The 14,051-nt window shown below is 38.7% G+C and overlaps 1 protein-coding gene across 3 annotated transcripts in view; it reads left to right on the top strand.

Moving 5' to 3' along the window:
- Positions 1–9,241, top strand: part of HTR4 (5-hydroxytryptamine receptor 4) — a 704,330-nt gene extending 695,089 nt beyond the window's left edge. For all 3 annotated transcript variants that reach the window (XM_077472675.1, XM_077472674.1, XM_077472673.1), the window contains one exon: positions 6,373–9,241. Coding sequence is in view for 2 of the 3 variants with exons in the window: in XM_077472674.1 (XP_077328800.1) it covers positions 6,373–6,460 (88 nt within the window). In the remaining variant the exon portion in view is untranslated. The remainder of the gene's footprint in view (positions 1–6,372) is intronic.
- Positions 9,242–14,051: the final 4,810 nt, after the last annotated feature.

Raw genomic sequence — 14,051 nt, 5'->3', positions numbered from 1 at the left:
AGATAACAATACTAATACCTCATATTCCCATTGCACACTTTCCTGGTATAAGCTCTCAAGGTTTGGGTGCTGCAGCAACAACCAGCTGGATACTGGTTCAAATCACAATGCAGATATTTGCCAGCACACCAAGGACCGTCACACAGTGGCATCCAAACGGCTAGTTTATTGCATGATTCCCACACAAGAAAGGTGCAACGTTTCAAAGTAACACCTGACGAAGGGGTCCTGTGTGACTCCGAAACATTACACCTTTCTTGTGTTGTGATCATGCAATAAACTACCAATTTGCTCGCCACTTTGTGCCGATCCTTGGTGTGCTGGCAAATATCTACTTTGTTACCAAAGATATCAGACCCGTGAATGAGGGTCATATGATGATCTTTTGCTAGGAAACATGTTTGGCATAGCCTGAGTGGTTGATATACTCACGCATGTTGGCTTACAGCGTTTTGGCAGATACCTGCTGTATTTTGTCTTTCCGATGTGAGTACCCATTGGAGCTTTTTACAATAACTGTTTTATAACAGTACTGAGCTATGAGTCTGTCCTCTTCATCTTTCTATGGCTCATATATGATGCTTTGAGGAGATGCGATACTTGTTTGTGGAGGTTTATGTGACAAGTGCCTCGGATAATTTTCATATGTTTATGACCTTCTTTCAGATATCTGATATGTTTGGAAAGTGGCTGTGTTTAGTGTTGGAGGACAGGAGTGACCACCTGTGGTATTTATTCCACACTTTTCACTGTGGATGGACTTTTTCTTCACTGTGAATTTATTCACTTATATTATTTTAATTGTATGTGGTTTGGATGTTGAGGGATATTATAAACATGAATGTATTTTATTGATTTTTCTTCATTGTCTGATAAAGTAGAGATTATGTATTGCGTTTTGGCACAATTTGATTCCTCACTGCATTTTTGCTGATACACATGTATTTAAAGGGTAAGCACAACAGTTTTTTTTTCCTTCTATATAGTTTTGATATCTTGCATTTAGACAATCACTCAGTGCTACTTCTGAAAACTTTTTAAATTTTTTTCACAGTTTTTTTTTTATAACATCTCACAGATTTATATATTTTTGTATACATACAGCTAGTAGCTGACTGCATAAGCTGTGAACACATACTTTTTTTGCAATGGTACCACCCTTTAGCATCCTTTCAAGTTTCTGTGTTCCCTGATAACGAACAAAATAGACTCTACTCTAGACCAATCATCTGGCCCAGGTGGCTATGCAAATAGGCGGAGAGCAGGTTTGGAAATTGACATCCCTATATCAGTCTCCATATATATATATATATATATATATATATATATATATATATATATATATATATATATATATATATATATATATATATATATATATATATATATATATATATATACAGTGTCTCATAAAAGTGAGCACACTCCTCGCAATTTTGTAAATATTTTATTATATATTTTAATGTGACAACACTGAAGAAATTACAGGTATACCCCACTTTTAAGTATGCAATGGGGTTTATTTACTAAAGCTGGAAAGTGCAAAATCAGGCTCACTTCTGCATAGAAACCAATGAGCTTCAACCCCAGTTTGTTCAATTAAGCTTTGGTAATAAAACCTGGAAGCTCATTGGTTTCTAAGCAGAAGTGAGCCTGATTTTGCACTTCCCAGTTTTAGTAAATAAACCCCATTGTGTATTTAAAAGTGGGGTATGTCTGTACTCTTTGCTAATATGTAAAGTAGCGAGTGTACAGCTTGTATAACAATGTAAATTTGCTGTCCCCTCAAAATAACTCAACAAACAGCCATTAATGTCTAAATCGCTGGCAACATATATATATGTATATTCAAATATATATCTCACTGCCAGGGGTGGACTGACAACTCATGGGGCCCCCGGGCAATAGGAGATTATGGGGCCACACAGTATACACACACACATACAGTATACACACACAGACACACACAGACACACAATATACACACACAAAATACACATAAACACACTGAAAAGGTACTGGAGAGGCGGGGCAGCTATAATCTTGGGATTTTTTTAAAAACACTGATTTTTACATACCGTCCCTGGTTTTATTGAAGCTGGCAACCCTGATGGGGCCCATTAGTGGCATGGGGCCCTCGGGCAGTGCCCAAGTGCCCAAATGGTCAGTCCGCCCCTGCTTACTGCGGAGAGGAGGACAGATTGGAGATCATGCATTGGAAGGGGATAGAGATGGACACTTCCAGTTTTTGCCCAAAAACTAAACCCAAAAGGTCTGGAATGTCCCAAAACAAGGTGGCCATGAGGGTCGATATATGTATATATATATATACAGTGGTGTGCAAAAGTGTTTGCCCCCTTCCTCATTTCCTGTTCCTTTGCATGTTTGTCACACTTAAGTGTTTCGGAACATCAAACCAATTTAAACAATAGTCAAGGACAACACAAGTAAACACAAAATGCAATTTGTAAATGAAGGTGTTTATTATTAAAGGTGGAAAAAAATCCAAACCATCATGGCCCTGTGTGAAAAAGTGATTGCCCCCCTTGTTAAAACATACTATAACTGTGGTTGTCCACACCTGAGTTCAATTTCTCTAGCCACACCCAGGCCTGATTATTGCCACACCTGTTCACAATCAAGGCATCACTTAAATAGGAGCTGCTTGACACAGTAAGGTCCACCAGAAGATCCTTAAAAGCTACACATCATGCCGAGACCCAAAGAAATTCAGGAACAATTGAGAAAGAAAGTCATTGAGATCTATCAGTCTGGAAAGGGTTATAAAGCCATTTCCAAAGCTTTGGGAATCCAGCGAACCACAGTGAGAGCCATTATCCACAAATGGCGAAGACATGGAACAGTGGTGAACCTTCCCAGGAGTGGCCGGCCGCCCAAAATTACCCCAAGAGCGCAGCGACGACTCATCCAAGAGGTCACAAAAGACCCCACAACAACGTCCAAGGAACTGCAGGCCTCACTTGCCTCAGTTAAGGTCAGCGTTCATGCCTCCACCATCAGGAAAAGACTGGGCAAAAATGGCCTGCATGGCAGAGTTCCAAGGAGAAAACCACTGCTGAGCAAAAATAACATCAAAGCTCGTCTCAATTTCTCTACAACACATCTTGATGATCCCCAAGACTTTTGGGACAACATTCTGTGGACCGATGAAACAAAAGTGGAACTCTTTGGAAGGTGTGTGTCCAAGTATATCTGGCGTAGAAGGAATACTGCATTTCATAAAAAGAACATTATACCAACAGTAAAATATGGTGGTGGTAGTGTGATGGTCTGGGGCTGTTTCGCTGCTTCAGGACCTGGAAGACTTGCCGTGATAAAAGGAACTATGAATTCTGCTGTCTACCAAGAGATCCTGAAGGAGAATGTCCGACCATCTGTTCGTGTACTCACGCTGAAACGAACTTGGGTTCTGCAGCAGGACAATGATCCTAAACACACCAGCAAGTCCACCACCGAATGGCTGAAGAAAAACAAAATGAAGACTTTGGAGTGGCCTAGCCAAAGTCCTGACCTGAATCCTATTGAGATGTTGTGGTATGACCTTAAAAAGGCCGTTCATGCTCGAAAACCCTCTAATGTAACTGAATTAGGACAATTCTGCAAAGATGAGTGGGCCAAAATTCCTCCAGGACACTGTAAAAGCCTCATTGCACGTTATCGCAAACGCTTGGTTGCAGTTGTTGCTGCTAAGGGTGGCCCAACCAGTTATTAGGTTTAGGGGGCAATCACTTTTTCACACAGGGCCATGATGGTTTGGATTTTTTTTCACCTTTAACAATAAACACCTTAATTTACAAATTGCATTTTGTGTTTACTTGTGTTGTCCTTGACTATTGTTTAAATTGGTTTGATGTTCCGAAACACTTAAGTGTGACAAACATGCAAAGGAACAGGAAATGAGGAAGGGGGCAAACACTTTTTCACACCACTGTATATATATATATATTATATATATATATATATATATACATACATATATATATATACATACATACATACATAGATCTATAGATATCTATTTCTATATATCTACTGTATATATATATATATATATATATATATATATATATATACATATACATATACATACTCACTGGCCACTATATTAGGTACTGCTTGCTAGTACTAGGATAGATCCCTTTTGCCTTCAGAACTGCCCTAATTCTTAGTGACATTGATTCAGCAAGGTGTCAGAAACATTCCTTGGCAATTTTGGTCCATATTGACATGATAGTATCACCCAGTTGCTGCAGATTTTTCGGCTGCACATCCATAATGCGAATCTCCCATTCCATCACATCCAAAAGGTGCTCTATTGCAGTGGTCATCAACCCTGTCCTCAGGCCCCACTAACAGGCCAGGTTTTAAGTATTACCTTGGGGAGATGCAGACTAGAATACTGCAATCACTGAGCAGCAAAATGATATCACCTGTAATGTATTTCAGTTATCTTGCAAACCTAGCCTGTTAATGGGCCCTGAGGACAGGGTTGATGACCACTGCTCTATTTGGATTGAGATCCGGTGACTGTAGAGGCCATTGGAGTACAGTAAAGCATTGTAATGTTCAAGAAACCAGTTTGGCAATTATTTGAGCTTTGTGTCAAGGTGCATTACCCTGCTGGAAGTAGCCATCAGAAGATGGGTACACTGTAGTCATAAAGAGATGGACATTGTCAGCAACAATACTCAGGTAGGCCGTGGCATTTAAGCAATGCTCAATTGGTTCCAAGTGTACCAAGAAAATATCCCCCACACCACCTCCACCAGCCTGAACCATTACTACGAGGCAGGATGGATCCATGCTTTCATGTTCACGCCAAATTCTGACCCTACCATCTGAATGTTACAGCTGAAATCGAGACTTGTCAGGCCAGGCAGCGTTTTTCCAATCTTCTATTATCCAATTTTGTTAAGCCTGTGCGAATTGTAGCCTCAGTTTTCTGTTCTTAGCTGACAAGTGTGGTCTTCTGCTGTTGTAAACCCTAGAGATGGTTGTGCGTGATCCCAGTAGATCAGCAGCTTTTTAAATACTCAGACCAGGCCGTCTGGCACCAACAACCATGCCACATTTAAAGTCACTTAAATCCTCTATTAGGACCATACTGGAAATATAAAAATTGCTGTGGTCCAGATGTTCTTAGCTTTCCAAGGATTGTACAGGAAAGCCTGTGGCATTTCTAGATGTATAGGTGCAATTTGGGGTTTAATGTAAGTCTATTACTTTTTTTTCTCCAATTTACCTTTTCTTACAGGTACCGTAGCACTGCATTTTTACATGGGGTGGGTGTAGTCAAAAGTTAAGTAGCCTTGCAATTTTATCCAGGGTCCATTTTTAGTTGCTCACAGATTCAAGGGTTATGTTCAGTCTTTTAATAAAACTTGGTATAATCTCTTCATCAACCAAAATAGATATTTGACAGAAACTAATTTGCCTTTATCTGAAAGCTGAAAATGCAAAAATAAATTATAATATCCAGACCTGTATTCTACATAAAGGGAATTATAATAATATTCTTTGTAGAACTTCCAATAGCAGACAACGGAATAAAAAACCAACATAAAATAAAGTAAAATGCTGATTGATTATTTAAAGAATTACAAGCAGAAGATGGAGCCAACAGTCAAGCATGCCCTGTTTATGTTAAACAGTAGCAATTTGAAAGCTCCCTGTTATTCAACAATTATCAGTAGTGAAATGTGAAAAAAAACAAATAAATTCACAAATCAAGTGAATTGGCAAACTGCACATTTGTTTTGGTTGGCTTAAATGCATACACTGGATTAGTCATTTGTGTAATTCTCTGCAATGTCCAATCACTGGCCTTAAATAAGAATGTGTTAGAGGGCTTTCACACTGCGCCGGCCATAGCGTCGGCGGTAAAACGCCGCTAAAAAGCAGCGTTTTACCGTCGGATTTGCGGCTCATTTGGGCAAAAAAGTGCCCCGCTAGCGGCCGAGAAAGGGTTAAAACCGCCCGCAATACGCCGCAATAGAGGCGTTTTGCCGGCGGTATTGCAGCGTTGCCCCATTGATTTCAATGGGGAGCAGAGGTGGAGGAGCGGTAAACACACCTTTCCTTCACCGCTCCAAAGAAGCTGCTGGCAGGACAGGCCAGCGCACCGCTCCAGTGTGAAAGCCATCGGGCTTTCACACTGGAGACAATGGTGCAGCAGTTTGAGGGCGGTTTGCAGGCGCTATTTCTAACACTATAGTGCCTGCAAAACGCCTTCGGTGTGAAAGGGGTCTTAGGGAAACAAATAAGAAAACACAATTTTCCAATTTTGGATTAAGCATCTTCACAAGTGCATTATTGCTTACTACATGCTAATTTTGTCTTGTTTTTTTTTAGATATACCGTTCTATATAATGGACATCACCAGGATCAAGACAAACTTCCTATCCATAATGATCCAGAGTCACAAGAATCTTGTTTTTAGTTAGCAGCATGCACACCCGAAGCCCAAACTAGTGGAATCCAAAGCTAAAGCCAAGCATATGACAGTAACATCCTGTTATTAATTAGCCCAACTGTAGAGGTGGAACCAAAGTCAGTTGCAGAATTACAATGCATTACATCTGAGGTGGAGTTCAGTGAAGACAATGCACATTTTCTCTCCAGAAACTTTTGTTCCACATGACTATTCAGACAAATGTTCTCCAAACACTTTGGTCGGACAATCCACATATTCTGTTTGCTACAATAAATTTTCTATACTAATGCTTAGAGGTTTATACTTGTAGCTTAAGATTGTGAAGGCCAATGAGAATCCTAAATTGGGTGTGCCTGAACCTACACAGGAATACCAACCAAAGACTGGAGGCTGGATAATCAGAAGGTTTATGATTATATATGTAAAATAAAATATATACATATATGTATTGTGTGTATATAAGTATACACATGTATACTTCCCAGTGCCTAACCTTAAGGGTAACTGTAATACAGGCATTGTGTCTACAGAGATCAGACAGGAGAACATCCATATTTGTGTATTATATGGTGTATCTGCATGTACTTTTTCAGCCTGACATCATGTTAAATTGGTTGGTAAGATGACATTCCCATCATTTATGCTTGTACAGTTTGGCTGATCAGCAATTGTTTCATCTGCTGGATCTTCCAAGAGCTTCCGTGTACTTTGTTTAAAAAAAAAAAAAAAAGCAGCTGAAATAGGTCCATGATTATTTAAAGGTCAGTTTAACTTCCACAAAAAAAAACAAAAGTTTCATATAAAAGTTGTGTTCCTGGGATTGTACTCTATAATATTATCTTGTTAGGGACAAAGTATTTTGTGTATTTTATAGCAAAAGGTAAAGCAATTATATACTGAGAAAGACCTATTTAATTTCCTTTTCTATATGTACATTTATACAGTTACTGTTTACATGGATTGAGGCCATTTCCTCTCATTTTGCTTCATTTGCAATTTTTAATTTAGTTTTTTACAATGTTATTATGGGTTAACATAGTGAAATGATGTACAGTGACCCATAACAACAAATCACTATCCGGTTTGCAGAAAGTTGGTGTAGTTTGACTAATGAAAGTCGATTATCAGTTGGCTGCATAACTCCTGATCCATGTTGTGGGAAACTGCACATTGATCTTGCAGGACCTTTTTTTTTTTTTTTTAAAGAATAGACTGACACAATATACTGGATTCATGTAAGACATGACAAAGAACGATAACAATGTTCTGTATATTGACATATTTCTAAAACAGCCTTATTTATCAAGGAGATATATTTATATGTAAAGAATATTTATAAATATTGCATATAAATGAAGCTATTATTTTCTTAATTAAGATGTAAGTATCCAATATTTAACATATACATAGTGCCATTGGTGCAGTGCTTAAGCCCAACAAAAAGTGCCATATCATGTGATTTAAATTCCGCCACTAATGAGGTACATGAAGGGACTTTCACGTAAAAAATTACATTTTGGCTTTTTTTGTGATGCAAAAATATGTTTATATTGTAAGTTAAGCATAGCAATGACTAAGAGTGTACTAAAGTTTGAAGAAAACAAATCAAACATTGAAAAATGTCATACTCATATCCTTTTTTACTCATAACCTTTTTCTTATTATGCTTTAACAATATAAAGAGCCAAAACAACATCTTTCTAGTTTTGAAAAAAAGTAGAGAAAGGTTAGGAGGGTTTACACCCTTTTCGCACTCTCTGTCTCTTTGGGGAGATTTCCCTTCGCTTGCTGTCCTGGAGATGCTACAGAAAATGTGAAAACATCTCTATAAATTAAAGGGAATTCTCCTCTTAGGATGCATTTATACTGTCTGTGATTATATGCAAACACCCCAGTGAGGGTTCCTGCGATTTGCTGCGAGAGGCAGCCCCCATTGATAGCAATGGGAGGCTTCTGGCTCTCGCAGCTAGTTGTGCCCACTCACATCTAATTGCTAATGCAGAGATCACATATGAGTGATTGGCCCTAGATGCAGATTGCCTGCAAGTGTGCACGATTATCTGAGAGAGCCATGAGCCTCCTATTGCTTTCAATGGGCCAGCCTCTTGCAGCTAATCGTGGGAAACCCCCACTGGGGTTCCCGCATTCGGAAGTGTGAATGAACCCTGAGACAGTTGTCACTAGATTGGGTTTCACCTTTGGAAGATTTACCCTCACTGTCCCCAGTGATAACTAAAATTTTGGATGTTCCATCATTTTATATACTGGCAACAATGGTCACTATGATTTTAAAAGGTGAATAAGCCTAGCAGGGACATATACAGCAAAAAACTTGCCTGAGGGCCCAATTGTACTCTAACTAATACATTTTAGGCAATATATACACTTTAAGCTTCCAGACAGGAGGGTTCCATTTGTCACATGTGGTTTCAGGCAGAACTTATTACCTCTGCATTAATCCTCTCCATCAGCACTAAGCCCTAGCACCTCAACAAAGAGGCATTGTCATAGTCAACAATAAAACAATAATGTAAATCTTGTAATACTGCACTGTTTCTCTACAATATTAGCAGAGCTGAGGATTTCTCTATCTAGTGGAACATTAAAAAAAGTTACAAAAATATATTTTTATTTGCATCATTTCATGCCCTGGACACCAGCTCATATTGTTATTGATATAACTATAGCACCTTCTAGATGTACATTTTATTGAAAAGTGACTATTTATGTGAGCAAATACCAATGCAATGAAAACATTAAAATGTATGTGTGACACATGTAATCAAAGCAGTCTGAATATGTCCTTATTTTGCAGATTTATGTAAGCTGTAAGATGTACAAATGCAGATTATTGTACCTAGAAAGATGGCTCAATTGGAACAGAACAACATGAGTAGTATATATTGAGTTCTTGAATCAGGAAGGCTGGCAACTCATATGCTTTTGAATAAAAGTACTTTATCTGTTACATTAGTACACATGTAGAGGCTATATACTGATACGTTTCGCCTATGAAGCCTTCATCAAAGCTTTGATTCATAGGGCGATAAGGCTTCGTAGACAAAACGAGTCAAAATATAGCCTGTACCCATGTAACAAATAAAGTAGGTCTGTTACTGATTATCATGTTCGATTAATCTTTTTTTTTTTAATCGATGAATCAACTAATTTCGATTAATTATAACGCACATACAGATCCAACTACTTTTAGCCGATCTCCTTGCATTGCAACTTTGCATTAGTCAGTGGCAATTGTGGTATACACTATATACAATCACCCAACACTAGTTAGTTTCCACAGTCCATGACTTAACTTCACAGTTCACACAAATACATTTTAAATTCAGACTGTAGCACTGACGTAAGTCATTTTTTTTTCCACAGTAGCGTGACAATCCCTCCATCTCTGGTCTAACTAATCACTCTCACCTTATGGCATGGAACCCTGTGCAAACAGGTGGTCATGCAAGCGGGTATCAAAAGTGTTAACACGTACCATAAACTTCTCTCACATCTCCTTAGATCTCAGCAAGGACGCCAGGTCATGGCTAGAAAGAAAAGAGTGCTAACCGCTTAAGTATAAGATTTCATGTTTGTGTTCAAACACAATCTACTCGCATAAAGATGATAAAAACACAGCATGTAAAGCCGACAATCGTGTTGGTTCTGTAGGGCAGCAGCGGGTGACGTCATCCATAGCTCCTGCCCTGTATGCATTACTTTCAATCAGAACTTCAACATCACAGGACTCCTCCCCCTTCCCTTCGTTAGCAGACGGAGGCACTTGGGGAAGAGGGAGGAGTCCAGTGATGTTGATGTCCGTGACATCACTGGATCTTCGACAGAACTCCCTGAAGACCCGGAAGCCGGCAGAGAGGTGAGTACTGATCAAAATAATTTTGATTGATCAAAAAAATTATTGATTAATCGAGGAATTAATCTTTCATTTCCACAGCCCTAAAATAAAGTACTTTTATTCAAGAGCATGCAAGTTGCCAGCCTTCCTGATTTAAGTATTGTACCTGTGGGGCCTGAACGCCCTGGCTAGAGCACCAGACCACAGTTTTCATATTAGCAGTGGAGCTGGGGTAACAATTTGTTTCTAATATATTTTAAGTCATTCTATGCCTGAGAAAAGAAATTGGTTCACTTTACCTTCAAAGCAGCAAAGAAATACAGCCCGTGTAAGCTCTAGACCAGGGGTCTCAAACTGGCGGCCCTGGGGTCCTGCTGTTGTGAAACGACAAGTCCCATCATGCTTCTGCCTGTGGGAGTCATGTTTGTAACTGTCAGGCTTGCAATGCCTCATGGGACTTGTAGTTTCACAACAGCTGGAGGACTGCCAGTTTGAGACCCCTGCTCTAGACGGATCTCCAATCAGAGCTTAAACAGGGCTGATTTTCTCTCCTCCCTATGTGACATTGCCTGGTCAATCACTGAACACCAATACCACTGCTATCACATGGAGCGAACCACATGCTCTTTCATACCTGAAAGTAATGGATATATTTTCCCTACACTTCTGTCAGCTGAATGGGGTGGCAGGTGAGTGAAGGAAATGGGAAGATTTGCTTATGGGAACCTCCATGGGCCTAACACAGGTTTGCATTATTAATCATTATGACTCTAGAATCTATTAGTCGTGGATTCATTTACAATATAAGTCAGAGGCATCAATGCAGTACCCTGAAAAGTTATCCTATTGCTAATCATCATAATAAAGCACAAGAAAACAACATGTACTGATAGCTATATAAGGGCTACCACTATTGACTTTTTTCTAAAAATGATAGTTACCTGGCTGCTGCTGATTTTTTTTTTTTCGTAACTGACCTGTGAAGCAAGCTTGCGGCAAGGGGGAGGGGGGTATGGCTACAATTTTTTATTTTTTTACTGCCCAGGATTCCACTTTATTTCATGGGACACAAGGGGTGATATTAAAGCAGTAATTCCATGAACCATATTGCCTTAAGAGGCCAAGGAAAAAAATCGCAGTCTACCTACTTCCCTCAGTTTGGTCAGAAAGCATGGTTTTCACCATTGCTGCACATAATTTTTATGAATTAGAAGCATGACACTAGCTAGAACCACAGAAGATAATAAATAAGTATTTTAATTCCACTTGTAATTAATGTGTAGTGTAGAATTTTACACATTACGTATCTCTGTGTGCTTCCTTCATTATATTAGGCTGCTTGACATGACAGCTCAAGAAGAAGCAAAAAAGGGACCAATTATATTTCACCATTTATTCTCTGGAATATAAAATATTGCATTTGATTAATCATCGTGGCCAATTGTTTGCTTTTTTAGATTGCAGCTCCTAGTCATCATAATTATAATAACAAGTGTACTCATTAGTGGCTCTCTGGGTGATAGACTTACATTGTAAGGATTTTTGACAAACTTTGTTGCAGATTCTGACTGGTTTCTATTCTTAAAGTAGAGCTATAGACATTTATTTGTTTTTTCAATTTAGAAAGCGTAAGAGGGTGTTATAACCCCTGTCAGATTTTTTTATCGCCATATATAGGCTCTTACACATGATACAAAAATCAGAAGTAACATTTCATATGCTGAACGATCTGACGAATTTCAGATCATTAGTATGGTCCTTTGACAGCCGATTAAGATTTTTCGTCCGATAAAAGCTGAATATGCAGACTATAACATTTTTGTCATACGTGAACTCAGCCTCCAATTTCCGTTTAACTAGTATGGTTTCCGTCTGAAAAAAATTGTAAGAGCAAGACTACGCATGCTCAGAAACGAAAGAGCACATACAAAACTATTCAGCACATTTTGTCACTTCTGAAGTTGAATTCTGTCATATGAGAATTTTTGTATGGTGAGTAACCGCTTTACTTTCGACATGAGACTAGCATGCCACAAAAACGGACGAACGGTCGTCCAAAAATCTTAATATGTGTACGAGGCTTTAGTCATTTCGGAGATTTTCCTTCACTTCCTGTCCCATAGCCAAACAGGAAGTGAGAGGAAATCCCTGTAAATTAAGGGAGTTCCTTGGAGACCCCCAGGTCACCAGAACTAATGTCCATATTGGAAGATTTACCCACTATTACTTTTCTGGGGACAACCCAAAATTTATTTTACTTTCACTTTCAATGATAATGGTAAACAGAACAAATAGAGAGGAAGCATTTCCTTAATGGGGGCACAGACAGCAATAAAAACTGATGTTCTAATCCATCTCCTCTCCAAAAAAAAAAATAAAATAATAAAAATAAAGAGTTTTGCCTTAATGCCCTATACACGCGATCTGAAAATCGGACAACAGATCGTCAGGTTTTTTTTTTTTTTGCATGCTAGTCGTACATTGAGCCTGAAGAGTTTACTAAAGTTATGAAAATTCTCATAGGACAGAATAAAAATTTGGAAGTGATGTCAAGTGTTGTGTATTTGTATTGTATTTTCGGATGACAACTGAACTGATTAAACGAAAATCGTGCGATCTGGTATCATACATGAAAATTTTTCGTGCATGTCCGATAAAATAATATCAGATGAACTATCGTGATCGGCTCTCGAAAGCTCTGTACTAAGGATCCGATTATCCTATGATCGTGTTGAAAGCGATATTTTTTGTCCGATTTTCAGATCGTGTGTAAGGGCCATTAGTTATACTTTGAGAAAAAGCTGTATGTCCAAATAGGTCCTTTGAAGGCTGATTCCTGAATGGCAATGACTGCAAATTGTAGTGCCTGCATCCCTTTAGAAGTAATTAACCCTTTGGAAATTTTTGTTGCAGAGAGTGCTTAAAATCTGACTTGTACCCTGGGAAAATCAGTGAGCCAATCACACAAGCAGTAAATTAAATTTCTGGGGGAAGTTCTGTACACCAGCGGTGTAGAAAGGGCCTCCAGGTTGCCATACTACTTAGAATTTTACAGAAAATTACAGCACTACATAGGAAGTGTAACATCAAATTACAATATCGCTAATGTGGCAATTGTATATGCTATATTCTTTTTTTTTATTTTCTATATTTTTTCCCCCAAAAGTGAAGTCGCTCTTTAAATAAAATGGAAAAATTCAAGCTCATGTAGGTTAAGTTCATATCATAAAAGTAAAGGGGCACACAGACAGGAGATTTTAAGATAAAATGTTTTTTGCCTGATCTAGCTGGTTATCACTAGATTAGCAAACAATAGTATTACATGGGCAGTCATACTACTGCAACTTCTCTAGATGCCCCTTGACTATATACTTTATGACCAAGTGTATAGAAGCTGTATATCCTAAGTTAAAAGACTGTTCAATGGTTGAAGTTTGCAAATAAAATCCATTCAAGTGGATCTATTATCAGTCTCAAGTTACTGGGCCATGTACCACGGGACATCCCCTAGACGTGCAACAATAAGAAGCGGAAGGTAACGGTAAGCCCAAAAATAACCAGCAGCTCCTTCGGGGGTTAGTGCTACAGAAGAAAAGAGGTTTAATCTTAAACTACATATAGAGGGTTCTTTACTGTAAGAGAGGCAAGGATGTGGAATTCCCTTCCAGAGGCAGTGGTCTCAGCGGGGAGCATCTATAGTTTCAATAAACTATTAGATAAGCACCTGAACGACCACAACAT

The sequence above is a fragment of the Lithobates pipiens genome, unplaced genomic scaffold, assembly GCF_037356315.1.
Source record: "Lithobates pipiens isolate NorthernLeopardFrog02 unplaced genomic scaffold, aLitPip1_a1.2 Scaffold_8, whole genome shotgun sequence".
NCBI classification, from domain to species: Eukaryota; Metazoa; Chordata; class Amphibia; order Anura; family Ranidae; genus Lithobates; species Lithobates pipiens.
The sequence above is the reverse complement of the archived record's forward strand: the minus strand, read 5'-3'. Positions and strand labels throughout refer to the sequence as shown.